Below are 27,852 nucleotides of genomic sequence, written 5' to 3'. Positions count from 1 at the left end.
ATGGCATGAAGAGAGAATGATGGGCACATTAGAGCGGTATACGCACTTTCCAGGGTCATCATTATTTAGCACGATCTCCACAACTTCGTTCTGAGCAAGTACGAACGCGTTTGTGTTGCTGCCGTAAATGGTGGGATTGGTTGCGTTGGGCCCGGTGGACAGGACGGTGTACAAGGTGGGTACCTTGGGGCTGACGTAGGTCACGTCGTTGAAGAACGCACTGGCGTATGTTAGCTACAAACTATACAAGCGCACGTGTGGCATAGTAGATCGGTAGACTTACTAATTTGCCCCATCGTCGAGATTGTCCATCTTCAAGTCCAGCGTGATGGAACGATCAACATGATCAAACAGCTCTTCCTTATCGTGCGGTACCAAAGTAAAATCATCAAAAGGCTCAAATGCCGATATCTCCTTCGCGGCAGGCATATCCTTTTTATCATCGTAGACAAGCCATCCCGTGACATTGGGATTCAGCCCATCGGGTATAGCATCGAACAAGTCTTGGTCCATGCTTCCTACAAAGGCGAAGTTGGAATTGGTGTTGTTCTTGGCAGTGACGAGAACACTATACCGCTGAGCTGCGGTCAGGTAGATCATATCTGCCTCCATGGGTTCCGTGTACACGCCATCGACCTCGACAACGCGCATGGTATGATCCTCGAACCAGACGTACTGGGCAGCGAAGGCACCCATGTTGACCAAGCGGAAGAGGTACGTCTTTCCTGGTTGAATGGCGACAGTCAAGTTTTGAGTGTCATTGAGCAATGCGGCTTGAGGTACGGGCTCCGCGCCGGAAGGATTGGCGATGTTGATGAATTCGCCCAAGAGATTGTGCATGAGATTGTGGTACCAATCAGAAAGTGTTATGACGACTTCTTCGTCGTAGAGATCTTTGAATGGGTCTTCGGGGTCATGCACAATGAGAGGGCCACGAAGACCATCTGGGTATTGGCCGCGCTCATGGCTGTGGTACCAATATGTGCCGGGTTGATCGACCTAGTTAGGTTAAAGACTGCTATGGCTGTCCACCAGAGACTGCGCAACTCACGGTGAAGTTGTATGTAAACGAGCTACCTGGGGGAATCCCGCATTGTGTGACAGCAACAGGACCATCCATGTGCGTAGTTCCGTTCATGTACAAGCCATGAAAGTGCAGACTCGTCGACTCATTTCCTAGAGAGTTCTTTGCGTTGACGATAACCTGATCGCCTTTGGTGACTACGATGGGTGGTAGAGGCCATTGGCCGTTGATTCCAATAACCGGGCGCGTTTCCTGCCCATCGGGGTTCGCATAAGTCCATGCTATGTCGAAGTCATATGTGACGGTCGCGCAGGTAGCGACTGATAGTAGTAGGGAGAGCGGAAGGAGGAGGCTCGATAGTGAGAGTGCCATGATGGCGCACGAGGCGAGTGCTGAGGATCAGATGCAGTCAGACCTCGTCGCTGATGATCAGGCTGCTGTGAGTACGACTGTACTAAGGAAGTTCATGTGCTACACCCACGTTAGTGCCGATGCAAGAACACGCTCGTCAGACACGGGACGTAAGATCCGACGTGCGGAGATCAGATAAGACTCTCCAAGCATTTAGCCTCCACCATCTCAAGCCCCCATGCTTCGGCGCCGAGTTATCAGATCATCAGCCCATGTTCTCGACGGTCTGAAGGCGGCCACAAAGTGTCGCAAAGCGGGGCTTCTGTGTTTTTCCCTCACGAACTAGACTTACCTCGGCCTGACGTGTTTGATCATCCCAGTATCAGATTGAATTTTCCACGTCTTGGGTAACGACTAGCGAGTTTGTCGAGCTGGATTTGCTGTGGGGTGACATTCACCGGGTGTTATCGGTCCATCTGATAATCTGGACCTCGATCGGCCAGGGTCTGGGGTAAGCGACGGCGCCGAAGGACCAATAAGCCTGCACTAGTCCGCGCCACGAAGTCTTGATTGGATTTGGCGTGCTGGGCATGTGAAGGTGCGGATCAGATAACTCGGAGGTTTGAGAGGGTGTTGGAGCATCTGTCGTCGCAAACAGAGCGGAGAAATGGGACTGAGATTGGGTGTAGTTGCCTATCGACAGGAGACGACAACCAGAGATATCGCAGTCGGAGTCGCAGCCGACGCAGCACAAAGCTGAAGCATGATCGGTCCGTCGTGATACCGGGAGAAACTCAAATTAAGAGGCAGGGTCGTGGTGCATGCCCGAACTTCGGCTCTTGTCTAACGCTATCGACACGAACGGCAGGCGCGTGTTAGCCACCCTCAGCTTCGGGAGTCGCTGCATGTCCACCCATCTGATTAGATCCGTCCTCTGTTCTTTATCAAACACCCAGTGAGGGTAACAAACCACGCAACTTTTACGCAAGGTCTTTCAAGATGCCGAACGTCTTTGCTGTGCCAGGTATGTATGCGAGGACAGTCGGTTTCCACTTTGTGGTGCAGACCATGCCATCATTGCTAACACCGATCAAGTCTTTTTCATTTGCTTCCGCGAGTGTCTGGAAACGAGCATCATCGTCTCCGTGCTCCTCGCCTTTCTTAAGCAAACTCTCGGCCCAGAACATGACGCGACAGTCCACAAACGTCTCGTCCGCCAGGTCTGGTACGGCGTCGGAGCTGGTGTTCTGATCTGCTTGGTCATCTGCGCCGGCGTCATTGGCACCTTCTACACTGCTGGTCGCAATGCCTTCGAAGCTGCAGAGAACATATGGGAAGGTGCTTTCGCAATCCTCGCAAGTGTCATCATCACTATGATGGGAGCTGCCCTGCTCCGCGTCAGCAAGCTTCAAGACAAATGGCGTGTGAAGATCTCCAAGGTTCTGGAGCAAAAGGATTCGAAACTACCCATCAAGGGTAGGTTGAAGCGATGGTCGGAAAAGTACGCCATGTTCATCCTGCCTTTCGTTACCGTGCTTCGCGAAGGCATTGAAGCAGTGCTGTAAGTTACTTCAGTCTTATCTCTACATCGTAGAGCTAAACAGTCCATCAGGTTCATCGCAGGTGTTGGGCTCGGTGCGCCAGCGACTAGCTTCCCTCTCGCCGTACTCTGTGGTCTCGGTGCGGGTGCCTTGGTCGGATTCCTCATCTACAAGGGCGGCAACAAGACTTCTCTACAAATCTTCCTCGTCATCTCGACGTGCTTCCTTTACCTGGTTGCAGCGGGTCTGTTCTCCAAAGGTGTCTGGAACCTCGAACAGAATGCCTGGGTCAAGCTCGCTGGCGAGGGTGCTGCAGAAGCCGGTGCCGGCCCGGGTAGCTACGATATCAGGAAGAGCGTGTGGCACGTAAACGTGGGTCTATATTGTGACAGACGCCGAACTTCTTATACTGACTGCGATAACAGTGCTGCTCACCATTGGAGAACGGCGATGGCGGGTAAGTCGATATACTCTCATTCAGATGTTCTCTCGCTGACAACATCGGCTCAGTTGGGGGATCTTCAACTCTCTTTTCGGCTGGCAGAACAGCGCGACCTACGGCTCCGTCATCTCATACAACCTATACTGGCTCGTCGTCATCATCGGTTTCGCGTTCCTAGGATGGAAAGAAAGCAAGAGCAGCCCCCCTCACAGCGCGCAAGCCGAGAGCATTTCTTCCAGCGAAGAACGCGAAACCACAGGAAAGAAGTCCAGCGGTGAAGGCATCACAACCACGACAGCTGTACGAGAGGTCGATTAGACGACGTAAGAAATCGTGGCCCTAATCATCAAGGCTGTCGCCAAGGTTATCGTTAGCTCTCTTTACTAGAAACTAGTACTCTACTAAAGGCAACTATTAGTTATATTACTACTACTGCCTAGCTTCTATTAAGTATTTTAAGCTAAAATTTTTAGCTTATAAACCTTTACTAATATAGATTACTATAAATATAGCTATATAAGTATATTAAATCTCTCTTTCTTATATAGTATTAGGTCTAACTTTAGAAAGTTACTCTCTATATTAGCTATACCTTAGTAGCTAATATATAAGCTCTTACTTATTTTACCTACTATAATTATAATACTAGCCTATTCTAGTATAGCTATACTTACTAAAAACTCTAATATAAAAAATTTAACTATAGTTAAATCTAATTTCTCTATACTACTTACTTTTTTTTAGAGCTCTTTAATAAGCTTAATAATATAGCTATAGTTATAAGTAATTTACTTATATTATTTACTTAAAGGCTAAATATATAAAAAGTATCTTAGGCTTAAAAGTAAGCTAAAGGTATTATTACTACTATTAAAAGCTTAGGTTTCTATAAAGTATTTTAATACCTAGCAGGAGTAGAATAATGTTTATAGCTAGATTATAGCTAGATTAAATAGATAACCTTAGCCTTAGCTTCGCTAAAATAAAATTGTGCTAAGCGTATTTATAGATCTAGTGGGAGGCCTCGCTGTCAGCTAATTGGGACGATTGATGGAAAAAGCTTGTTCGGGGCCAAAGTGGGCCCTAATGCAACCCACTCTAAACGAGGCCTAGGCCGCCCCAAACATCCACGCACCCGTGGCACCGAATCCAAGATAACCGCCCCCTGAATATCATCCGAAACGCCCTGAGATTGTGGCCCTCATTGCAGTTTGCACATCGAACGCGTGTCGTTGATCTTTGCTTGTGGGTCTCCCGATTGATGGTTTGCGTTGACGTGACGATCATGTTGGGGACCGTTCGACAGATCTTCAGCTTACCTGCAAGGCGCTCAACGGTTTTCGTTACTAAAAACAAAAATACTCACGCATGGCGCAAGACAGCGAAGATGACGGGCTGACACGACGTTATTACCCATGCGCTGGAGCCGAGTTTCGTGGCGGAGTATACGCGTTCGGGTGTTGATGCACAAATTCAAGTATACATAAGTGGATGCTGCCTGCTCTCCCACGCGCTTTTGCTCCTAGGTCCTCGCTCTTGCTTCTGTCAATCGTTATTTCTGCATTCTTCGATCTAGTTTCAACTTTAGACGGCACTGTTCACCTGTTCTTTACCAACGTTCTCCACAACTTTGCAATTACCGTTACCATGCAGTTCAAGAACCTCGCTCTCCTCACTGCCGTTGCTGGCACTGCTGTCGCAGAGTTCGCTATCATCACCACGCCGTTCCCCACCAACCTCAACATTCTCACAGATGTATGTTCTAGTCTTCCCACTCATTGCCTTGTGTAATCAATGCTGATCCACGATATTAAGATCGACGGTTACGCTTCGTCCGTGTTGAACGTAGTCGAGACGGGCCTCGCATCCCTCACCCAAGCCTCCAACCTCGCTGCCGCCAAATCCGCTCATGATGGTCTCAAATCCTTCGTTGCTACCGCTTCGTACTCGATTCCCAGCGGCGTCACCGAAGTCGGCGCGCTCGAGACCCTCTCCGAGACACCGGCCTGGTACAGCGCGCTCCCCAGCGATGTGAAGAGCTACTACGACAAGTACAACCAAGAGGTTCAGAGGCTTGTCAACCAGGCTATCCTCGGCGAGAACGGCACTCTTGCTACTACCACTGGAGCTGGTGCCAGTGGTGCGTCCGCGACAGGTGCGAGTGCGTCTGCGACTGGAACCGGTGCCGCCATGGCCAACGTAGTCGGCGTTATGGGCGCTGGTTTTGCTGCCGCATTCGCCGGTGTCATGGCCTTGTAAGCGTTGGGACGAAAGGTTGAAGTTGGATTAGAGGAGATGGGATTTACAGGGCAGGTCGTTTAAATTTCTTCATTGGGCTGCCCTTGGCTAGGGATGATGGTGCCGCATGAGGCGGAACGACATCCGAATTTGTAGACGAGTTTTAGTTATGATACCTCTGCTTCTTTTCTACACAATTGTGAGCTGCGAACGACAGGACGGTCTTCCCATTGAGTGATCTCTTGTTGTATTGGCCATGTATCCACTCGTCTATACCTTTAGATCTATACGCCTCCCTCTTTCCATGCACACAGTACATGTCTGTTGCCCGGCCTCGACAAGACTCCCTACTGACCTTTACCCTTCGGCTGCGCCAACTTCGCAACCTCAGGATCCTTAGTGACGTCCTCGTAATCCGGTCTCGGCAGCTCAAACGCCTGGGTCGACCTCGCATACGTAATACCGCCCAACCTAGATATCGGCTTGAGAACCTGTCCAGCATTAGCAACCTTCAACACCCACAATCTTCACACCGGTAACTTACAGCAGGATCAACAAGCACACCCTGCTCATCAATAGCATCTTCCCGAACCCAAAAGTTGACACCCTCCACAAACGCAGTAACACCCGTCTTCTTATCCGGCGTAGCAGGATTCTTACTCGTCCATTCCACCGTGTTCACCAGCTTTCCCTCAATACTAAACACGGCCTCCTTGACACGATCCGGCTTGACAAACTTACTCTTCTCGGCATGCAGCCCGCTGAACGCCCATTCACTCACATCAGCCGGCGCATTGATGCTCGTGTAATTCGCCGCCTCGATATACCCCTCCGTAATGATATTGATAACAGCTTCCTTGGTATCAACCAGGTTTTTGAGCGTGTCCTTAGCCTTGTCCATGCCACCCGCGAACCCAAGGACGAACATTGGTGGGTCGTGGTTCACGAGGTTGAAGTAGCTGAAGGGAGCGAGGTTCGTGCTCTTTCCATCTGCGCTGATTGTTGAGACGAAGCCAATTGGGCGGGGGACGATGGCGGAGATGAGCAGCTTGTAGTTGTGTACTACGGGTCGGCCTTCTCCGTAGGGGTTGATCGAACGGTGCGCCTTTTGCAAGCTGGAAGGTTCGTTGGGACCGGAACCGGGTTGCCAGTTGGGTTTCGGGGTTTGCGTGTAGTGGAAAGAGGAGCTTGTGTCGAAGGGTGGGCGCGAGGCTTCGACTGCCTTGAAGTCGCCGTGCGGGTTGCGCTTTATTTCCTTTTCGGCATCTGCTCGTCCGGTTGCCATGATGAGGTCTGTAGTTTGGGTGTTGTGACTTGGGGGGAGAATTGTTGGTGAGCGAATTGTGCTGTACCTAGGAACTGTTGATCACGGAAACTATGTCTTTTATATCCAGGTGTCAATATGGGTGCAACTGCCGTTTAGTAAAAGATGATCAATCGCGCAAAAAAGTGCTCTACGGCAAATAGCGGATATAATTCCGAATCTACACTTGCACAAGGGCGGCCGCGGAACACCCACCGAGGCTCTTTGAGCAGCCATTGTACGCATCTTGGTAGCTCGCTTAGAATTAAAAACTCCTATTCGTACTGAGGCTGCTAGAAGATATATGTTCCTGGCCCGTATAGAAGGTTTGGCCATTGCCATTCTCACGGGTACACACGGCGATTTGCCGCAAGGGACGGGTTTGTCAACGTCATGTACCCCACCATGTCTCCCAGCTACCCCGCCATAAACGATAACCATGCCAGAGCTTAGTGGCAGGGTCTACCACGGAAGCTGGAACTGAGGGGTATGGTGATGATAGATAGGCAGCGTGATTGTGCATATCTCTGGATGATGATAAATGGACCTTCGCTCCTATAGCTGTCCTAAATAACATTATATTCCTTCATTTTAGAGACCAGCATGTCTACAAACGATGATTACCAAACCTACAAGTTGGGCAACTTCAAGCTCAAGTCGGGTGGAGAGATTCCAGACGCTTTCATCGCCTACAAGACTTTAGGTGACCCGTCGCTACCTGCTATCATATATCCAACATGGTATTCTGGGAGTATGTGTAGCCCCAGGCACCCATTACTGGGCAGCTGCTAATACGATGATGTAGCGATATCCGACAATATCTGGCTGACGGGCTCAGACAAGACACTCAACCCTTCTGAATACTACATCATCATGCCTGCTTTATTCGGCAATGGCCAATCGTCTTCGCCATCCAACATGCCAGATTTGCGCCCGTTTCCAGAAGTGCTGTTTTACGACAACGTGAGAGCGCAGCATGAGCTCGTCACTAAACATCTTGGTGTAAAGCATGCTCGTGCAGTCCTTGGTTGGTCCATGGGTGCAGGACAGACGTACCAGTGGGCTACGCAGTTCCCAGACTTTATGGACCTCGCGGTACCGTTCTGTGGAAGTGCAAAGACGAGCTTGCATAACCAGGTCTTCCTAGAAGGCGTGAAGAGCGCCTTGTACGCTGCAATAGGAACAAGTTCAGCAGGAGTTGCGAAGCCAAGTCTTTTAGCTGCTCAAGGCAAAACAGTGCAATTCGCATCCTCGAACCGAGAGGTCGGATTGAAGGCTCTTGGACGCGTTTATGCTGGCTGGGGCTTCTCACAAGCATTCTATCGTGAGAAGCTGTATGAGACAGCACCCACGCTTGGATTCAAGAATCTGGACGACTTCCTTGTCAACTTCTGGGAAGCTTGGGCACTCTCCAAAGACCCAGAGAATATGCTGGTCATGGCGCATACATGGCAAGCTGGTGACTGCTCGCAGCAAGAACCGTATAATGGCGATTTTGAGAAAGCGATGAAGGGTATCAAAGCGAAGACACTTGTCCTGCCAGCGAAGACAGATCTGTATTTCCCACCAGAAGATTCAGAAATTGAGGTTCAGAACATGAAGCCAGGCGTGGGAACATTGAAGGTTTTTCCCTCTATCTGGGGCCACTGGTAGGTTTGTATCTCCGGATGTATCGAACATTTGAAGCTGACAAGCAACTTAGGGCCGGCGGACCAGGGCAGTCGACCGAAGACATGAAATGGTTAGATGACCAAATGCGGGAGTTCTTTTCGAAGAACTGATCTCGCAAACGATGCTACTGCTGTCCCAGCTTGATAGTCTCGACTACCTTGAAACGATCATTGTAGGTATTACGTTGAATAACACATACTTGATCAACATGCCAGTCCAAAGCTGCAGGCATAACTTCATCATTTGGGCTGTGATCCACATGTTCCGCTATTCTCTTTCTAATCAGTGTGCGGAGTTCATCCAGGCGGACCTCACTCTTCACCTGTCCTACAGAAAGGTGAGGGACGAAGGGCCGTCGATCTGCATTTACTTCAGCAAATTCCTGTTGCAGAACTGCTTGAAGCCGTTGGACATTTTCTGTAGTGGGACCTAGCCAGACTGTTTTGCTGCCCCCTTTGCCGTGGCTGAAGAACCCGGGTGGATCCGCATTGAGCGTTATGTGGAATGATCGTATGTCTTGAACGGCTCTTGCGATACGGACACGTATGTCAGGCTTGAGAGACGAGTGCGAGTCCTCGCCTTGCCCGCTAGTTTCAGAAGGTGACGATAGGAAAGGGTATAGCAGGTTTATATGCGCAGGCCATCGCTCGAAGTTCTTGTCGTGCGTGCGTCGGACGCCTTCGATAGGTGCAGCGATATTAGCGGGAGGCAATAGCACTAGTGCACTCTTGTGGGAGAGATGCAAGGGTAATTGTCTCGCCATGTTAGGCGATGGTGATGTTAAGTTGGCAAGGTTTGCCATTGTTGCGATGGCGACGGGTGAATGCCGCCGCTTCTAAGATGAGCCACAGTGGCGCACTAGCGGCTTGGCAACGGGCTCCTCGAAAGACGGATGCATCCTCGACTTCTGATTGCTGTGCATTCACTTTCCAGACTTCAACTCGGGAAAGGTCGCGTCGCCATGTGGGAGCGCTGAATCTCTTATTACACTCATTTCCCAGCCGTCTCTCACGACAATCCACCCCGACACGCGCCCGATTGCGACTTCTTCCGCGCCAGCTCGCCGCAGCACCCCCGAAGTCGCGCGACCCTTTCAACCCCGATTCTCTCACCCTTCACCATGGACGGCCAGAAGAAGCCCACCCGGCAGTTTGGAGTCACCAGCGCCATATCAGAGGCGGCGCCGACTGAACACGATATCCGGCTAAACGACAAACTCATCGAGACGCTGAAGACTGAGAATGTCTTCGAGACTCCCGAGGGCAACCGCAGGAGGTACGGCAGTCCCTGAACACGTAGTCGCGCCAAGCTAATCTTCGCAGGGAGGAGGTCATCGACCACATTCAGAAGGTCGTCGAAGAGTTTGTCCGTCGCGTCGGCAAACAGAAGGGTGTGCAGCAGCCTGTCCTCGATGCCGCCGGCGGCAAGATCTTCACCTTCGGTAGTTACGCCCTCGGCGTTCACGGTCCCACGTCGGATATCGATACACTCGTTGTCGCGCCCAAGTTCGTGACCATCGACGAATTCTTCAAAAACTTCCCTCCGACCTTCAGAGAGATGTCCAAGGCCGAAGACATCACCGAATTCGTGCCCGTCGAAGATGCCTTTGTCCCTATTATCAAGATGGAATATCGCGGTGTGAGCATAGACCTGCTATTCGCGTCCTTGCCGAAGAGATCGTCGATACCAAGAACAATGGAGACGATCGAGAAGAAGGATTTGGAAGGTCTCGGCGAGTCGGCAACACGGAGTGTGAACGGCACACGAGTCACCAACGAACTCTTGGATGCGGTGCCGCAAAAGGTCAGCTTTCGACACGCGCTGAGGGCCATCAAACTCTGGTCAAACCGCCGCGGCATCTACGGTGCAGTCTTCGGATACCCTGGCGGAGTTGCGTGGGCTATCATGGTTGCGCGCATCTGTCAGCTGTATCCCATGGCCAACGGCGCTACTATCGTTTCCAAGTTCTTCAGCTTGATGTACAAATGGACCTGGCCGCGACCTGTTATGCTAAAGCACATCGAGGAGGGCGACTTGGGTCTCCGAGTGTGGAACCCACAGGTCTACGGCGGCGATCGCGCCCACCTCATGCCCATCATCACACCCGCCTTTCCTTCCATGTGCGCTACACATACGGTGATGCCATCGACGCTGCGAATCATGAAGGAGGAGTTCGGGCGAGCGGACAAGATCCTACAGCATATCTTCTCGGGCGCCAAGGACTGGGATTCACTCTTCGAGCGCCACTCCTTCTTTACCAAAGACCACAAATACTACCTCAGTGTCGTCGCCGCGAGTCGGACTAAGGAAGCCAACTCGACCTTCTCCGGACTGGTACAGTCGAAAATCCGTCATATCGTCAAAGGCATCGACGATGGACAAACGGGCATCGACACCGCCCGCCCGTACATTCACTACTTTGAACGCTTCCACCGCTGCAAAGACGATCAGTTCCATGAGGTCACGCAAGGTTCTCTCGAGTACATGATTCCGGCATCCGAAGTTCCTGCCGAAGGTACTGAGCCAGCGAACGGCGAGACGCACATCATTTATACGACGACGTTCTATATTGGTCTTACTTTGCCTCCAGGTTCGTATACTTTGTTATGCATCACATAGCACAGCTAACTCGGCGTGTAGATGCTACCAAGTCGCTCGACATCTCCTACCCAGTGAGCCAATTTAGGAGCTTCATCACCGACTCGGACCTTTACGATGACAAAGTGATGTCGGTTAAGGTGGTCCATACGCGCAAGTAAGTATACCGCTCATCCATGTTTAGACAATTGCTAACTTGTCAGCACTGCGCTTCCCGATGATGTCTTCGTCAAAGGAGAGACCCGACCGAAGAAGTCTAGCAAAGACAAGAAGAAGAAGGACGCGAAAAGTGCTAAGCGCCACTTCGCCGATACAGGCATTGACGTGCGTGACTCACGCCTTACCAAATCCTCTCGACGCTCACCCGCGTCCCGAGAGTAACCATACGCCATTATGCTGACGATTGTGCTAATACAGGACAGCGAGCATTCGGCAGCAAAGCGTCGACAGGCCGAACTGGCTACCAATGGAGTCGCTACTCCAGCGGCAGCATAAGTTCGCTTTCAGCTAAGCTAGCATATGTTCGCTTTTTCTACACTCTCCATCATTCACTTGATATTCTTGGGGTTTCTGACATTCTTGTTCTCTTCAGTTCCGGCGGCTTCCTCACGCGCCGACTAAGGTACGGCTCGTTAGCAACCTGCCTGCCTGATTACTCAGGTCTTATCGATCAACTAGAGCCGCCTCCGGACTTGCGATCCGACGCCGCATCAGGTGCAGGTGCGTATCAGTACATCCGAGGGCCTCTAACAAACAAAACCAGAAAAAAAAGTAGGAAAAGACCGCCGAAGAGCGCGTCACAAAAACACTACAAGAAGGTTTGATCACCCACTTTTACCATAATGCATCACCCCCCATTCTGCAGTTGGCGTTGGTTGGCGTTCAAAATGCATTCACATGGCGTTTCACGACGAGCGGGACAGGTGGTATTCGTCTCCGCGCGATTGGAGTCTCAGAGAGCGAGGGGAGCGATCAATTTGCTTTACAAACACCGGGAAAGAGAGGAACTCGTGGCTGCGAGCTGGGATTCTGTAACTAATACGCAAACTCTGTACAACCAAAAATCTACACCATTTGGGGCCTAAGTGCTCTGGCAGATCCATCGATGGTATCATTGGGTATGAGTGATTGTGATGTGCTGAAGTTCTTCTATGAGATCCGGTTGGACATTAACAACACATGACCAACCCCAATCCACTTCATGCCGGGACCCATGTCGCAAGTACATAACATGTAAATAAGGCATATTCCTTCGTAATCATAACAGTCATAACCTCGCCAGTTCAATATCGCACATCATCCCTCAACCATGCTGTCCGACGCCGCAGCAACCGCGCCAGTAGTACCGTCCAGTCCATTGATACCGTCCATCTCGCACACAACCATACCATCGTGAAGCCAGTACGGCATGTCGCGGATGTAAGGAGCTTCGGCTTTCTTAGCGCCAGTCAACGCTGAAGCGGCACTTGCCCAGTTGAAGTATTTGTGGCATCCAACGCAGAACTGATCGTAAAATTAGCAAAGTGACATATATGTGAGGGGTAAGACGGGTCTTACCATGCTATCACATCCACCATCTTTCTCGATAACCAACTGGCAATTCGGACACCTCTTTCCATCTTTACCCTGCATATACTTGAGCGTTTCTTTCTCGGCGTCACTCATCTTCTCATCCACATGCTTCGCCGCATACTCCGCACACGTAACGTCCTTGTGCCACGGGACAAGACACTGGGCGCAAGACCGGAAAGCACAGTCGTTGCACGCGACTTGCGGGTATCCAGCCGCTGTCGCATCTGGCAGACCGATCGCAGTGCATGTAGGTGAGAGACAGGTCATCGGCTTGGGACTCGCAGTTTCTTTCCACACTTCCAACATTTCCATGTTGAACTTCTCGAGCGCGTCACCGGGAGGCATGTAGCGCAGGATGAAGTGGTGGTCCCAGGGCTCCGTACAACCGGGCTCTAGACAGCCGGCGCCGAGTTGGCGTACGCCGAGCGTGTCCATCTTTGCGGAGAGGAAGTTGCCGATACATGTCTTGCAGACGGGGTCGATTTTGCGTTTGCTGGGGTTCCGGGCTAGGTGGGCGATGCAGTTGAAGGGGACGTCTAGGTGTTGCTGCCAGCGGCCGCGCTTCGGGGGTACCCATTTGACGAACTCATCGGTGGCCTGCTCTTCGATGCAGATGCGGCATGTGAAGTGGGTGGGCGGTGGCTTGCGCGGTCTGGGGTTGGGGTTTGGTTTGCGCTTCTTCGCCCAGGGATCTGCACGTGGGCGACGCTTCCTGGTGGGCTTGGTGACCTTGGTGGCCTGGGCTTCTGAGGCTGCTTGTTTAGTTTGCGAGCGTAGGACTCGGGTGGTTGCAGTGGGTGGGGCTGCTGTTCGTGGCACTCGACGCATGGTGGAGTGAGGTGGTCAGTGAGGTGGTACGGTGTCGATTAGTGGTGATCCAGCGACCAAGTAAATTAGATCAAAGAGTGAAGACCTCGGAAGCGCGGTATAGAAGGAGCCTCAACCGAAGTGTGACTGACAAGGCTAGATATATCAGGCTGAGGCTGCAGCTGACGTCGAGTTACGGTATGAAACCGGAAGGCGCTATGGATGCCTGGTTACCTTCAACTGGCAGGCGGTGACTCACGGTAAACTTCGTAATCGCTTGATAGGAAGGTTGTAGCCTGAGACCTGGAAGCTAGTACCGTGGATGATTGAAGTCAGACAGATCTGTAGGTGTAGTGCCCAGCAGATGGGTCATTGGCTGAAGACTCGCAGTAGTAAGCAGTATAATATCAGGATCTATGCAATATCACATAAGAGAGCGGCCTCAATTCAGTGTGAGATCTGGTGACATCTATTGGCGCATTTCGTCAGTCGTCATTGGGCGATGTTCGTTTGCCGCAAACGTCTCTGATGCCTGGTAGGCTGTCAACGCGCTATCAACGCGCTAGCGAGCATCCTGGTGGCTACATTTTGTGTGCATCTTGCTGCATACACATCATTGACAATTAGTAACTTAACAGTATCTGAGATGATGTAGACTTCGGGGTGATGTTTGCCACGACTCGGAGAACTAAGCTGTTCGCAGTCGCGACGGTTGCCGCGACCCCACTTTTAGACTGCAGGGGTGCGCTGAGCACAGATCCCCCGAGCCCGAACTTTTTCTGCGACGCTTGTAAACGCAGAACGCTCAACTATCTCTGCAATTACCCTAGTACACGAGGTTTCGTCACACGATAACCATGGCGCCTAAGGATGACGACTTCATTTTCACCATCTCTGATCACGACGATGTATCCGACGACGGTGGTGCCGACGAGGCTGCAGCAACGGCCAAACTAGCTGGCGCTGGAAAGAAGAGGAAATACACTGAAGACCCAGACCTCCACGTTAAGCCGAAAGAAGTCGCGTCGAAGAAAGCGAAGAAGGACAAGAAGAAGGGAAAGAAAGGAGCCGATCCTGCTCCAGAAATCGAAGAAGATGACAACGCCATGCCAGAACCCACCGAAGATGTCGAACAGAATGACGACATTGCCAGCGACTTCGAATTCGCGGTCGGCGACATAGACACTGGCTTTGTGGAGGAATTTGACGGCTGGGGCAACGATAATGGCACAGTGGCTCAGGAGTCGCAGAAGAAAGGCACCGCAGTCGATGTCGACGACATTATCGAGCGGAGACGGAATAAGAAGAGCGCACAAGTAGTCATAGAAACAGAGTCGCCCGAGGCTTCTGTCAATGGCGACTTTGAAGGTTTCGGCGAGGACGACGAGCTCATGGCCGAAGACGGGTTCGGCATGGGCGCAGCAAGCGACTCAGAGGACGACCAGGAGGACGAGGAGGAGGCTTCAGGGGATGAGGGTAGTGGAAGCGAAGAGGAGGGCGACTCAGACGACGAAGCAGAAGTACCGCACGTACCACATCCCATGGATCTTGAGGGCGCCGACACCGACCATGAAGACCAAAGCGAGGAAGAGGACGCCGTCGAGGCGAAGAAGGCAGCCGCTTTCTTCGCGCCCGAAGACAGCGTGCAGATCAAGAAGAAAAAGGGAGCCAAAGGTGGTACTGGTTCTTTCCAAGCCATGTCGCTTTCACGACCTATTCTACGAGGTTTGGCATCTGTTGGCTTCACCGAACCCACGCCTATCCAGAACAAAGCAGTTCCGATTGCGATGCAAGGCAAGGACGTTGTTGGAGGAGCCGAGACTGGTTCTGGTAAAACGGCCGCTTTCCTCATTCCTATCCTCGAACGTCTGCTCTACCGGCCAAAGAAGGTTCCAACCACTCGTGTCGCCATCTTCATGCCTACTCGTGAGTTGGCGGTACAATGTTTCAACGTCGCGACCAAGCTTGCCTCATTCACCGATATCACTTTCGCACTGATGGCTGGTGGATTCTCAACGCGAGACCAAGAGGCCGTGTTGAAGACACGACCAGATGTTGTGATTGCGACACCTGGTCGTTTCATCGATCACATGCACAACACAGCTGCCTTCCAGGTTGAACATCTCGAAATTCTTGTTCTCGATGAGGCCGATCGTATGCTCGAAGAGGGTTTCGAGAGCCAACTGAACGAGATCCTGACGACTATTCCGAAATCACGACAGACTATGTTGTTCTCTGCTACCATGACGAGCTCAGTCGACAAGCTTATCCGTATCGGTATGGACAAGCCCGTACGCCTGATGGTTGATGCGAAGAAGCATACTGTAGCGGGTCTTACGCAAGAGTTTGTGCGATTGAGGCAGGGCAAGGAAGACAAGAGGCTTGCGTATTTGATGTACATCTGTGAAAAGATCTACACAGAGAAGGTCATCATCTTCTTCAGGCAAAAGAAGGAAGCGCATAGGGTGCGCGTTGTATTCGCTCTCTGTGGGCTCAAGGCTAGTGAGCTCCATGGTAACATGAGCCAAGAACAGGTAAGCAACTTAACCATACTTGACGTTTGATGCGACACTAACAGTTACAGCGTATTCAATCCGTAGAGGCTTTCCGATCCGGCAAGTCGGCGTATTTATTGGCTACAGATGTCGCCTCGCGTGGTCTTGATATCAAGAACGTCGCGGTAGTCATCAACTACGAAGCACCGCAAAGTCACGATATCTACATGCATCGTGTTGGTCGTACCGCCCGTGCAGGACGAAGTGGTCGTGCCTGTACGCTTGCCGCAGAACCTGACCGCAAAGTTGTCAAGCAGGCCGTCAAGGCTTCGCGCGACCAAGGCGCCAAGGTTGTCAGTCGACAAGTACCCGTAGAAGAAACCGACAGGTGGATGAAGAAGATCAAGGATCTTGAAGGCGAGATTGAGGAGGTCCTCGCCGAAGAGAAAGAGGAGCGTGCCATGAGCGTCACAGAGCGCGACCTCAAGCGAGGTGAGAACCTGATCCAGCACGAAGATGAGATCAAGTCTCGGCCAAGGCGCACATGGTTCGAGTCCGAGAAGGACAAGCTGGCAGAGAAGGAGAAGGGTGCTGCTGCACTAAACGGATCTTCCCAATCTGCCGGAGCAGCCTTGAAGGCTAAGAAGGGGAAGAAGCTCAGTGGCAAAGACCGCAAGAAGCTCGAGATGAACGACGTCCGATCAGAAGGCAAGGTATGGAAGAAGGGCAAGGCGGATCGTGGTCTCAGTACCGGCAAAGCGAAGGAGAAGCAGGCTCACCAGAAGGCTAAGTCGAAGAAGATCGCCGCGAAGACCGGGTCGTTCAAGGGCTTCAAAGAGTAGGCGGTTCGTTCAGGAGTGGTTACATAGCTTAATGATACCTCTGATCACGATTTATCGATTAATTGCCTCTCAAGGTACATGGATAGTGCGAGGTACAAAAGTACATGAACAGGCTTGACGAATACGTAGACAAATTCGTAGGTCTTTACGCAAGCAGAGTCTCATTGAAGACTTCCCCGCTGTTGTATTGCCTTTCTGCATGAAACATGAGAGACTACCGTCAGCAGCAAGACCTGGCAGATGGTGTGAAAACAATAACCAGAATTTCACAATGTCCATTGCTGATGAGGGTACATGGTCCGTTTGGTCCGGTGACGGAACTGATGTGCGATTGACCTCATATGCCAAGCCCACCCCCTTTCCGGTCTAGGCGGGTAACCGGGAGCTGGCGGACGAACATGGCAGATTTATGGTTCCTCAATTTCCAGGCACAACTACTTTTGCTTCCACCAGTTTCTTGACACGTACGCTCCTTCCAACACCTCTTACTCCGCCTTCTTGTCCATCTCGGTCTTACTTTTTTGGCAGCCGTACTACCAAGCACCTGCATTCGCGACAGGGTTTCGTTATCAGCTCGGCTTATCGGCGGCTCATTCGACAACTTTCTGGTCTGGACCCGCACAGCTTCAACAGCTATTGCAAGCCCGACAAAGCGTTTTGTTGGCACTCAGTACGCCCGTTCCGAACGATTCCGTCCGTTCACGCCCAGCGCTGGACTTTACTTCGCTGCACGTCATCCCATACGAGCACCTGCTGCCTAGCGCTCTGAGCATCAGCAGAGCGCGCATACGAGCCTCCACTCTCTGCAGTAAGCGCAGCGGGGTACACGTGTATACAAAGACACGCAGCTATAGCGAGTGTCTCCATTGAGGATAATCGGGAAGACAAATCGGACGCCATCTCGACCACCATGGCATCAGTACAAACACAAGCCAACGGCAACGGCGCCGCGGTACGGCCAGCACAGGCTGAGAAGGAGAGCGCGTACGAGAACATATTCCTCTTCATCCCAAACTTGATCGGTAGGCGCGTCCTTTCCATATCACCATACACGAGCTAACATTCCCACAGGCTACTCGCGCGTCTTCCTCGCCCTGATCTCGCTCTACTACATGCCCCTCCACCCACGCACATGCACCCTCCTCTACAGCATATCCTGCCTGCTTGATGCGCTCGACGGATACGCCGCGCGGGCCTACGAACAGAGCACCAAGTTTGGAGCTGTGCTCGACATGGTGACGGACAGGTGTACAACAACATGTCTGCTCGTTTTCCTGGCGCAGGCTTTCCCGCGCTTCAGCATCGTCTTCCAGGGCCTCATCTCCCTCGACTTGGCTAGCCACTACATGCACATGTACGCGACGCTGAGCATGGGCGGTAGCGGACAGAGCCACAAGAATGTAAATGAGAGCAGGAGTTGGTTGTTGAAGCAGTACTACTCCAACAACGTACGTTACTTCAACTGGAATCTCGTGTGTAGCACAGTCATCACAAAGCATATGCTAACACCCCCCACAGAAAGTCCTCTTCACCCTCTGCGCCATGAACGAAATCTTCTTCATCGCCCTCTACCTCCTCTCCTTCAGCTCGCCCCTCCTCTCCCCGACCCTCTTCTCCGACCTCAACAACCCCTCGTCCATCCAGCCCGGCTCGCCCGCCGCTCCCAAACCCTCCATGTTCTTCGCTAGCCCCTTCTCCGCCGCAGCCATGGAGATGGCTCGCGCCAACAAGATGGACTCGACTGTCCCTTGGATCTGCATGCTTACCTCCGCTCCCTTTATGGCTGTCAAGCAGTGGATAAACATAGTTCAGATGGTTAAGGCGAGCCAGTGGCTCGCGGAGGGTGATAGGGAGGCGAGGAGGAAGGCTGGTTTGCCTAGGAAGGGGGGCGCGAAGAAGAGTCAATAGACGTTTCTTCTGATGGGAAAGGAACACACATAAGCGGGTCTAAAGTCCAGAGCTGGCGAAAGGATCGACAGACTCGTGAGTAATGAGGAGTACTGCTCACCTGGGGGGTTATCTTTGCGGGGCATGCACGTGTACAGATCCGATCTTCTGTATGCGGTTTTCTCCCTCTTCATCTTTTTTTCTTTCTTGTTTTCACCTACTCATTTTGTAGTGATTTGCGACTTCACTTGTCTGCTTCAAACTTTCTTCATTCGTTTTTTTAGCTTCCAGCTTTCTATCTTGTACGACTGTTATTTCTTTGCCTCTATAGATGGTCCTAGGCTTTGCGGCGCGGAGAAAAAAAGATCAAAGTCTTGATAAGGCCTTTGTACGCCAACATAATAATATGTCGTTTGCTGTATATATCTGAACAACTGGATGATGGAAGTGATCGTTACAAACAGATGTCATGTGAAGCTAGAATTGCGTTTTCATTGCGCTATGAATAATACGTGTTTCCTCTAATCCCTACTATCCCCATCTCGTTTCCTTCGCTACAACAGTAATACGCAACTCATGCAAGCATCTCCAACAGTTCATCTCCAGCCCATTCCAAATCATTCGTCCATCCAATCGTTTCTTCCTCACAAACAACATTCACATACGCGTCGTCTGGGCCTTCCGACAAGCTGAGTCTCGTCGCAGCCCCTTTGATGAGAAACCCTTTTTCTTCCGTCCATCCATAAAGATGCTAGCCGGGTGGACTGGGGGTTGAGGAATCCTATTTCCCCGAAACACGTCCCGCCCGGACCAGGTCCTGGAAAGCTGATTCTAGTGCCCGCTTTACTTCGCGGTAGCTCACTATCAGCACGTTTTGCTCGTCTCGGCTGACGAGCGGTATTTTCTCGTCGGTCCCGGCGTCGAGCTTGTTCAAGCAGTCGAGAACGTGTGCAAGGTCGGTGACTGGGTGTCCGTTGGCGTCTACTTGGTGGAAGACGTAGTCGCGGAACAGTTTGAGGTAGTAGCGCTCTCCAGTCTCTGCCCATACCGATGATGGGTTTGCGCCGCTGTTGCCGGCCATGTTTTGAGAAGCGTCTAGCTCTGGTCGCTCGTTGATCATATTCAGCTTGACCAGCAGGCGGACCAATCTCGATGATTCCAATTCCTTTCCGAGGTTCACCGTAAGGGTGTCTTGAGCATGTAGTTCACTGTCAAAGACTGATGCGAATTGGTCGGCGATACCTCCCAGGAAGGTGTCAATGTCTTTCTGCATCGGCGCCGGTGTTGTAGGAGACGATGGTGCTCCTGGTGCTGGTTGAGGGTTAAGCAGCCATTGCACGCACTCCTTGAGACGAGCTGTATAACTTCTAGTGATATAGTCCATCGACTTTTGCATTTGCAAGTGGGCTGTGGCGTTGTTGTTGGCGATGCAAAGTATTAGTCGTCCCAGCTGAACGAGGTCGTCTGCTTGCAGTTCGGGCACGGGACGCGCATTGTCAAACTGAACTATGTCCATAATACTGCATGCGTTGAGTCGTATCCGGTTCTTTGACGTCAACAGTATTTTCGAAGGTGTGATGAGGCGCGCTGCGAGACCCGAACCGTGTATGGCCTTTAGAGCCGATGCAATTTGAACAATGTAGCCCCATAACACTTGCTCCGGTACGTGTGATGATGCCGGTTGCCTCCCATGGAAACGCTGCACCGGCTTGAAATGCTCATCAGCAAGTGACTTCGAATTTGGATGGTAGTCCGTGACTAAGATTAGAGAACTATCGCCAAAAGCTCGAGTAGTGAACGCCTCGTGGATTGTAACCACATTGCCGTTCAAAACGCGTTTCCATGGCTGAGCGGAGCGAATCGCGGTCTCGCTTGTAAGGCGGAAGTTTTCCAGACGGCGTAGCGCATACGTCTTGCCATCTTTGCTTGACACAGCTTTGTAGATCCAGCTGGCGTACCCAAATGGAGCCGTGTTCTTCTGGGGTGACATGTCTAAACAAAACAAGGAGTGAAACTGCTCAATGACCGGCAAAGTACTATTCGGCGCGACCTGACGTGCAATATCCGCCTTCTTTTGCAGCTCTTCCCGAAGAGCGTCAGGTATGAAGAAATCATGTGCAGTACGCTGGTAAGCAAGCAGACCCGTCGGCTGAGGCCCTACCGGCCAGTACAGATGGTATGCTGGAGTTTGAAACGCGTTGGCGTTCTGGAAATACGTCGTCGAAGCATCTTGTGCATACGGGTTGATGGTAGCAGCTTGGTGGGTTGCACCTGCCAGGGTAGAGATGCTGGACGGTGTGCTGAAAGGATCGTAGCCCACATTAGGGTCCACCTAGGGCGTTGTGAGTCGAGAACTGCATGTAAGAACGTGCTCCAAGGTCACGAATTGAAGACAGATATATCAAGTAAAGCCACGCACCATCTGCTGACCCTCAAAAGACTGCGGGACAAAATCTTGGAAGTCATGTGAATTCCAATCAATGGCGGGTTCTTTCGCGTGCATATGCGGAGTGGTGACGGCTGAGACGATCAGCATGCATATAGAAGTCATTTGCGAATGCTCAGGACTCACCGGAGCGTTGCGATTTGGGAGTGAAGACGGCAGCATTGGCCGCCTTGGGCGAGATGGCGGCACTGCGAGAGGACGGGGTCACAGATCCGTTGGTACTCGCCTGCAGAGGCGTGAAGGAGGGAGAGTCGACATTGAATCTCTTTTTGGCGTTCTCGTTCTGGCCCAGCTTGAGGGTGTCGTGGATGTAGGGGCAGGCTAGACAGGGTCACCACAGGATTCGACAGGTGCGACCAGCAGCACTTACTGTTTTCGTACCGGCAATGTCCGTAGATGGTGACATTGCGGCAGAGGGTGTTCTTCGCTTCTGCATAGGCCAGTCAGACATGACATGTGTATAAGGTGTGGCTGCGTCATACCGCGTCCCTTAGGGCGAGGAGAGACCACTCCCCGTCGCGAATCACCCGAAGGACCGCCAAAGGTTGTTGCCATGAATCGCGGCTGGCTCTTCGAGGCGTTGTTGGTAGCAATAGTGGGTTGCTGGCGCGTCTTGGACGCAGTCGTGGGTGAGCGAGCAGCGCTCTGCGCGGGCTCTACGGGCTGCGAGGTGGGTGGTTTGCGGTCGGAGCCGGTATCATCTGACGAGCCGCCTCCCCTACTCCATCGGCCCGTGGACTTGTTTGAGTGTTTCCGCCTGGTGGTGCGCGCCTGTTTCTGGGGCGTGGTAGGGGCGTTGCGCCCGGGGGGATTGGGAAGCGAGTCCCGTGACGACGACGACGTCAACTCGGAGAAGGATTCGGTAGTCGAGGAGCCAGAGCTGGCAACGGCAGTCGCATGTGGGTGGCCCCTGGCTACGGAAAAGAAGGCAGGGCGCGTGGGCGTCGTGGAAGCGTGCGGCGCGCCTTTGTTCGGCGGCGATGCAGGCTGAATGGTGGGCAACCTGTGGCCGGCGTGGTCAGAAGTTCCTGCGAGCACATTAGAGAGCGAGCCCATCAGCGGCGACACGTCGTGGGCAGGAAGAGACGGCGCCTGGGGATGTCCAGGGCCGCCGTCAGACATGGCGGGCGGGATGTTTCGCGATAGCCGACGAGAGTGGCATGCTGGGGCGGGACAATTGGATGGGTACCTTTCGGAATTGCGGGCTATGAGCCACCCCCAGCGAGTCCAGCGTCCTGTAGGAGCAGCAGCCGCGTCTCCATTAGCAGGCACAGTCCAAATGGCGAGGCAGACTAGACGAGCAGGCGCGCTGGGTGAGTGAGGTGTGATAGCTGCGGGCTACACCTATCAGCGAACACCCGCCTTCCCTGCTGTTTGGCGTGTTTGCAGCGGGTGGCTTAGTCATCCGCTCAGTCATCCAACTTCCCCCTCGGCATGCTTCACACATCACCACCTAGGTACAACCGCCTGAGGTCAACATCAAACACTGAACACGAGGTCTTAATTGCATTGGAATTTGTCTCTGCACGAACATTGCAGGTCATTATACCTTCATGTCCCTCGCCTTTCTCTGATCCCATCTGTCGCTCACGCATTTGACTCCTCACTCAAACGCCCTCCATGTCTCCCTCACGACTTCTGTCTTCGCCGTTCGCAATGTATTCTTCTACCTTGACCGGCGTCGATGAAGAGTATGTCGGAATATGCGAATCATCCGAGCACCCATGGCATTCGCATTGGTCTGCACGCTGCGGTCGTGAATGGCCTGGCGAGGGCACTGTCTGGATGCCTCTGTTTGTGCTTGGGGTCCAGGGATTAGCGGTTGCAGCTCGCTGAAGACGGCCTCATGGATTTCTCCTCGCTGACTCATCTGCTCCGGGTGAATATCTGGCTCTCTGTTCTGGGGTGGTCGCACAAGTTCGTCCATGTCCGGTGTACGAGGCAGTTGTGTGAACGTACTGCTACCCCCATTGACGACGGGCCGGGTCTGTTGTTGTGCAGCGACAGGTTCAGCACTCATGGTACGGCTTGCTCCTCCCACGGCTCTGGGACTGTTGAATCTTGACGGTTCACCCTGCTCTTGCCGCCACTGGAGATACTCCGGGTCAAGCAGAGCTTCTGCATTGGCTCCACGCGGCATCTCATCGAACCAACTAACTCTCATACTCTGGCTCTGAGCGGCCGAGGATCTGAACGGCGACATACCGGGTTGCCATCTACTACCTTCGCCCGGACGCGACGAAGACACTTCTCGCTGTCGTGCTGGACGTTCTACCATGAACGCCTGTGGTGTAGGTACGACAGTCGATGATCCACCCAACTGGCTTTCGCTGGCCATGTAGTGACGGAAAATGCCTGCATTCACAAACCAATTGTGTCTGTAGTCTCCAAGCATGAACCTTACTGCTCGTTCCGGAATACCCTCAAGCGCTTGCCTGGTGTCCCTCTCAGTTGCGATCGAGAGAAGTGAGAACAACCTTGTCTCTTGCAGGAGCTCCCGATCAAAGCTGCCAATAACAGCACTCCTTAGCCATTCGCTGCGCATAGCCCCGGTCTCGTCGGGAGTGAAGTGCCAGTTGTCAGGCATGAGTTTGTTCAAGAGGGCGCCATATTCGATAAGCAACCTTGTCTGGTCTAGACCTGGCTCGGGACGGTTGTCTGAAGCCGGTTGGGGACCAAGATGGAGACGAAGCTGCTCCAATCGCTCCAGGTCGCGCACGAACGCAGAGCGATTCCTCCAGCGGTCCTCGAGAGCGACGCCGGAAATTCGGTCTGTTTCCAAGATTTTCAGTCTGCGATAACGCTCCTCTATAGGTGTGTATTCGCCTGTTGCCGGGTCGGGCATGATACATGAAGGCACCGGTTTCAACTCGTGAACGGCTTCTAACGCACGTCGGAATCGAGGGTCGCTTGGCGATGCATCAGGAACATCAAGGTTATGGCGCCTAAGCTCGCTCAGGAGTAAGTTGTTGTGGTTGCGAAAAGCTACCACCGTGTCTCCCAGCATGGACACGGTGTTACTTAGTTCGTCTAAGCTCGTGAATAGGCCCGCCAGATCTCCTTGTTCATCGACACCAATTGGGGGTGGCTGTGTCGCCACGATTAGCGAATGCGCCTGGATTGCCTTCATAAACAATGCTTACAGTTAGAGGGTGACGACTCGGAAAGAGCGGCAGGCGACAGTTTGGACAGCTGCTGTGTTGTGTGTTCCATGAGTTGAGCCAGGCCAGCAAGCAATGCTTGTGGAAAGTGTGGCCGCAACGACGAATCTCGTCGACCTCCTGGTCCGACTGTAGCTCATCAAGACAGATTGCACACAGCGTCGGTGTACCATCGCTGCTTGTCGTCGCGCGCAGGCCAATGCGGACGAATTCCTCTTGGTTCGCTGCCATTGCGACTTCCGGCGGTGTTCGAAAGTCAGTCAAGAGCTGTCGCGAAAATGAAACTGGAGGCAGGAGTATTGTTGGGGAGCTCGGACTTGCTGCCTAATTTTCCACTTCTTCGATTCACTTTCACGTTCTCCATAGGCGCGTTTGTACCTTGTGGTCACTCGGCTGTCTAGACAACCGCCCCGCAAAGCACTTATCAATATCGCTACTGGACGCTCGACAAACGATTATACTAGGAAAATCTTCTTCTATAGTTGTCAACCATCACGAGTACTCGCTATCTACCATCACGCTATCTTCAATATGCCCTGGGGTCCAGCTCTAACGGAGCAACAAAAGCGGGACACACCACAGGACAGCGTCGAGAGGGTCACAAGTGCGATACGGATGATCAGACCATGTAGCGGCACTGTAGACGACCACGGTCGAACCGCGCCGAACATGTTTCACCTCCTCGACTGCGGCCATGTTGTCGTTATCGATGGGCCGGATACGAGATGCGGTAGCAACTGCCGATACCCCATAAATGGAGCCAACCCACTGTTCTCAGAGACTATCCTAAAGTCCCCCACGGCGTATGTTATCGACGAAGCTGTTAATTTCTGTCGATCGCTAACTCGTCCTCTCCTAGTCCAAGGCACATAAGTATCCGACCCAATGACTTTTCGTTGCGTCAAGAACCGCTCTATTGCGAAGTCTGCCAGGGCATCCCAGTAGACCACTACCTCTTCCAGAAGTACCGTCGACGTTCTCTCGCCCTCACACGCGGAGAAATCGTAGCGGCTCTCCAGATCCCGAATGACCAAGTCGAGACCCTATTGGCGGCACCATTCCCCAATCCAGATCTCCAAGAGCACAATTTACATTGTGGCCACAAGGTCTACTGTGTTACTCAGCAACCTTGTGGTCAGAACTGTGAGTCCGAAAAGTCCTGCCTGGACCATCATCTATCGCTTCTTCTTCCCAAGGACTCCGGCGTTATATTTTGTCAGGAGTGCGTCTTGAGAGCTGAACGGCTTTATACAAGGTATGAAGCGAAGGAGAAGGAGTTGGAGTTTAGACGCGAAGGTTACCCCGATCCGGGGGCTGAATTCGGTTTCTAGGTTTGTTGTTGGTCGCATTCTTCGTTTATCTTTTGGTTCTTTGCACATGATAGACTTTGTTGGAACACTCCATTCTTATGGACTGGCGCAGGCCAATTTCTCATCTTCTCAATACCGTTTGTGATGAAAGCGCACGACCGATCATCTTGATGACGTACCTGGTGGATCTTAGTATCTCACTCTCACTTAGAGAGCGCGCAAGCTCCTACGCCTATTCGGTATTCACTATGCGAGCGAAGTTGCGCTGCTTTAATATTCTCAATACGGTCAGATGCCTGCTCATTCTATTGTTCTACGGTCTCGGTAGCCTAGCGTTGCCAGACGCAACGGGCGATAATCGCTCACCTTCACTACGTTCAGCAGACTAGGCTACGAAAGTAATCGTAGGTTCTATCTCCTACAACTGAGACTCTGCAACACCAACGCAACTACTCCCTCGTTCTCAACCGCAGACCGACCACATACTTAGCGACTTATCGATCTCGTCGCAGATTTGCATCAGCCGAAAAGTCTTCGTCGACAGCTCAATGGGTAAACAGAAGACAGTGACGACGGGAAAGCCAGCAGGACGTCCTCGTGGTGGCGCCAAAGGTGGTAGCCGTGGTGGCGGCCGACCGAAAGGCAGAGCCTCGAAGTCAGCGACACCGGCGCCAGAAGCTGAATCCGATAGACCGGGACCCAAGCTACTGTTGAAGCCGTCGGTGGGAAGATCGGATAGCCCAGCGCAGCAGCGCCATGCGACACCTAGATATGGCGCGAGCGAAGATCAAGACGACGACCTTCCTCAGCAATCCGTAGAGGCAGCGCCGGTCACGACTCGCACTGGACGAGCGATCCAAAAGCCAAACCAGTACGACGCCGCTCAGGGTAGCGAGATCGATGCATTCATTGATCAGGCCGAGGAAGATGCTAGAGACGATGGCAGAGGATCCATCGAGACTGATCCATGTGAGTGATTATTTCTCTTGTATTATGAGCCCAGATTGCTGACCTTAGTTCAGCATACACCACACACAAGGCACAGGAGCAGATGAAGCAGCCACCAAAGACACCAAAGCCAAGAGGTCGTCCACCCAAGAGCTACAAGCCGTCTGGCGCTGCCGCTAGCAAATCAGACGAACAAGACAGGGCGGATGCATCGTCTGCAGAACCTCCCCCATTCATAGCAGACCGACATGTGTACTCCATTCTGAGTAACCTCAAGAGCAACGCCAAGATCCACCTCGACCTTCCCGGCCTCACCGATGCCGCCAACCCATATCAGGCCCTACCCTACAGCGCCAATACCCTTACCCAACTTTACATTGTCTGCTACCAAGAGAAGCTCTGGGATCTCTGCGACATGGTTGCCGACACATGGATCCGCATATTCCACGATAAGCGCAAAAAGGCAGAAGAAGACAAGGAAAAGGACGGAGAAAAGGAAGAGAAACAGGAGGAAATCTGGCTCCCGAACCGAGCGCTCAATCGGCGCAAGCGAGTCGCACAACAGGCGTGGCGGAAGGGCAAGAACATCCCAGCGGAGTTTGATCAGTTTCCTAGAGACTACGACTTGGAGGTCACGGACCCTGAACTTGACAAAGATGTTACGTCAGTCCATACTGACCTCCTCAACTTGCTTTACACGTATACATCACCTAGGTGTGGAGCGAGACTGCTTTGGGCTGATGCACTCGCCCTGAGCGGCGATAAGACCGAGCGCATCATCGGGAAAGTCACGCGCAAGGGCTTCCATCTACACCCCGAGCTCCTCTTCGACATCATGCAAACAAGTCTGCGCATGGTCCGACGCAACCTCACACTGAAGATCGAAGAGAGCACTGAGGGCGCATGGTGCAAGCGATACCATGAGCATGTCAAGAACGGCAACGTTTGCTACCGACAGCGCGCGTCAAGGGTTGACGAGGGCCTAGAGATGGCAATAGAGAAGTCTAGGAATAGGGAAGAGGTTGAAGGGGAGGGTGAAGCTGACGATGTGGATTTGATAGAGGAGTTGGAGGCGGCACTGTGGGCGCAGGAGCAGGAAGATACTCCTAGGGTTGAGAAGAGAGGGCGCGAGGATGGTGGTGAGGTTAGTCCGAGTAAGCGGGCTAGGTTTGTGGGGGAGGAAGAAGATGCTGAGGGGGACTCTGAGGAGGATTGA

General features: G+C 52.5%; 11 protein-coding genes across 11 annotated transcripts; 7 read left to right on the top strand and 4 right to left on the bottom strand.

The window, feature by feature from the left end:
• Positions 1 to 282: 282 nt before the first annotated feature.
• On the bottom strand, positions 283 to 1,396 carry J4E93_006773 (uncharacterized protein; the record flags this gene model as incomplete). The annotated part of the gene is made up of 2 exons (XM_049344683.1): positions 283 to 999; positions 1,052 to 1,396. 2 exons carry the CDS (start codon positions 1,394 to 1,396, stop codon positions 283 to 285), a joined length of 1,062 nt encoding a protein of 353 aa, XP_049198337.1.
• A 978-nt stretch (positions 1,397 to 2,374) lies between these two features.
• J4E93_006772 (uncharacterized protein) lies at positions 2,375 to 3,676 on the top strand (the record flags this gene model as incomplete). Its single annotated transcript, XM_049344682.1, has 5 exons — positions 2,375 to 2,399; positions 2,471 to 2,936; positions 2,988 to 3,288; positions 3,342 to 3,373; positions 3,427 to 3,676. 5 exons carry the CDS (start codon positions 2,375 to 2,377, stop codon positions 3,674 to 3,676), a joined length of 1,074 nt encoding a protein of 357 aa, XP_049198336.1.
• Positions 3,677 to 5,005: 1,329 nt separating this feature from the next.
• Positions 5,006 to 5,617, top strand: J4E93_006771 (uncharacterized protein; the record flags this gene model as incomplete). The annotated part of the gene is made up of 2 exons (XM_049344681.1): positions 5,006 to 5,113; positions 5,174 to 5,617. 2 exons carry the CDS (start codon positions 5,006 to 5,008, stop codon positions 5,615 to 5,617), a joined length of 552 nt encoding a protein of 183 aa, XP_049198335.1.
• A 326-nt stretch (positions 5,618 to 5,943) lies between these two features.
• J4E93_006770 (uncharacterized protein) lies at positions 5,944 to 6,881 on the bottom strand (the record flags this gene model as incomplete). The annotated part of the gene is made up of 2 exons (XM_049344680.1): positions 5,944 to 6,087; positions 6,141 to 6,881. 2 exons carry the CDS (start codon positions 6,879 to 6,881, stop codon positions 5,944 to 5,946), a joined length of 885 nt encoding a protein of 294 aa, XP_049198334.1.
• A 621-nt stretch (positions 6,882 to 7,502) lies between these two features.
• On the top strand, positions 7,503 to 8,680 carry J4E93_006769 (uncharacterized protein; the record flags this gene model as incomplete). The annotated part of the gene is made up of 3 exons (XM_049344679.1): positions 7,503 to 7,650; positions 7,705 to 8,548; positions 8,602 to 8,680. The coding sequence occupies 3 exons, from the start codon at positions 7,503 to 7,505 to the stop codon at positions 8,678 to 8,680; spliced, it is 1,071 nt and encodes a 356-aa protein (XP_049198333.1).
• Positions 8,681 to 9,690: 1,010 nt separating this feature from the next.
• On the top strand, positions 9,691 to 11,663 carry J4E93_006768 (uncharacterized protein; the record flags this gene model as incomplete). Its single annotated transcript, XM_049344678.1, has 5 exons — positions 9,691 to 9,845; positions 9,893 to 11,160; positions 11,211 to 11,325; positions 11,372 to 11,536; positions 11,591 to 11,663. 5 exons carry the CDS (start codon positions 9,691 to 9,693, stop codon positions 11,661 to 11,663), a joined length of 1,776 nt encoding a protein of 591 aa, XP_049198332.1.
• An 801-nt stretch (positions 11,664 to 12,464) lies between these two features.
• J4E93_006767 (uncharacterized protein) lies at positions 12,465 to 13,568 on the bottom strand (the record flags this gene model as incomplete). Its single annotated transcript, XM_049344677.1, has 2 exons — positions 12,465 to 12,671; positions 12,726 to 13,568. The coding sequence occupies 2 exons, from the start codon at positions 13,566 to 13,568 to the stop codon at positions 12,465 to 12,467; spliced, it is 1,050 nt and encodes a 349-aa protein (XP_049198331.1).
• Positions 13,569 to 14,404: 836 nt separating this feature from the next.
• On the top strand, positions 14,405 to 16,884 carry DRS1 (nucleolar DEAD-box protein required for synthesis of 60S ribosomal subunit; the record flags this gene model as incomplete). The annotated part of the gene is made up of 2 exons (XM_049344676.1): positions 14,405 to 16,081; positions 16,132 to 16,884. 2 exons carry the CDS (start codon positions 14,405 to 14,407, stop codon positions 16,882 to 16,884), a joined length of 2,430 nt encoding a protein of 809 aa, XP_049198330.1.
• A 910-nt stretch (positions 16,885 to 17,794) lies between these two features.
• On the top strand, positions 17,795 to 18,792 carry J4E93_006765 (uncharacterized protein; the record flags this gene model as incomplete). The annotated part of the gene is made up of 3 exons (XM_049344675.1): positions 17,795 to 17,906; positions 17,956 to 18,332; positions 18,403 to 18,792. The coding sequence occupies 3 exons, from the start codon at positions 17,795 to 17,797 to the stop codon at positions 18,790 to 18,792; spliced, it is 879 nt and encodes a 292-aa protein (XP_049198329.1).
• Positions 18,793 to 19,552: 760 nt separating this feature from the next.
• PAN3 (PAB-dependent poly(A)-specific ribonuclease subunit 3) lies at positions 19,553 to 22,339 on the bottom strand (the record flags this gene model as incomplete). The annotated part of the gene is made up of 5 exons (XM_049344674.1): positions 19,553 to 21,103; positions 21,191 to 21,291; positions 21,344 to 21,538; positions 21,588 to 21,647; positions 21,700 to 22,339. The coding sequence occupies 5 exons, from the start codon at positions 22,337 to 22,339 to the stop codon at positions 19,553 to 19,555; spliced, it is 2,547 nt and encodes an 848-aa protein (XP_049198328.1).
• Positions 22,340 to 26,236: 3,897 nt separating this feature from the next.
• On the top strand, positions 26,237 to 27,852 carry J4E93_006763 (uncharacterized protein; the record flags this gene model as incomplete). Its single annotated transcript, XM_049344673.1, has 2 exons — positions 26,237 to 26,657; positions 26,711 to 27,852. The coding sequence occupies 2 exons, from the start codon at positions 26,237 to 26,239 to the stop codon at positions 27,850 to 27,852; spliced, it is 1,563 nt and encodes a 520-aa protein (XP_049198327.1).

This window comes from Alternaria ventricosa (assembly GCF_023758065.1).
Source record: "Alternaria ventricosa strain BMP 2768 chromosome Unknown scaffold_11, whole genome shotgun sequence".
In the NCBI taxonomy this organism is placed as follows: Eukaryota; Fungi; Ascomycota; class Dothideomycetes; order Pleosporales; family Pleosporaceae; genus Alternaria; species Alternaria ventricosa.
This window is presented reverse-complemented; position numbering and strand designations above follow the sequence as displayed.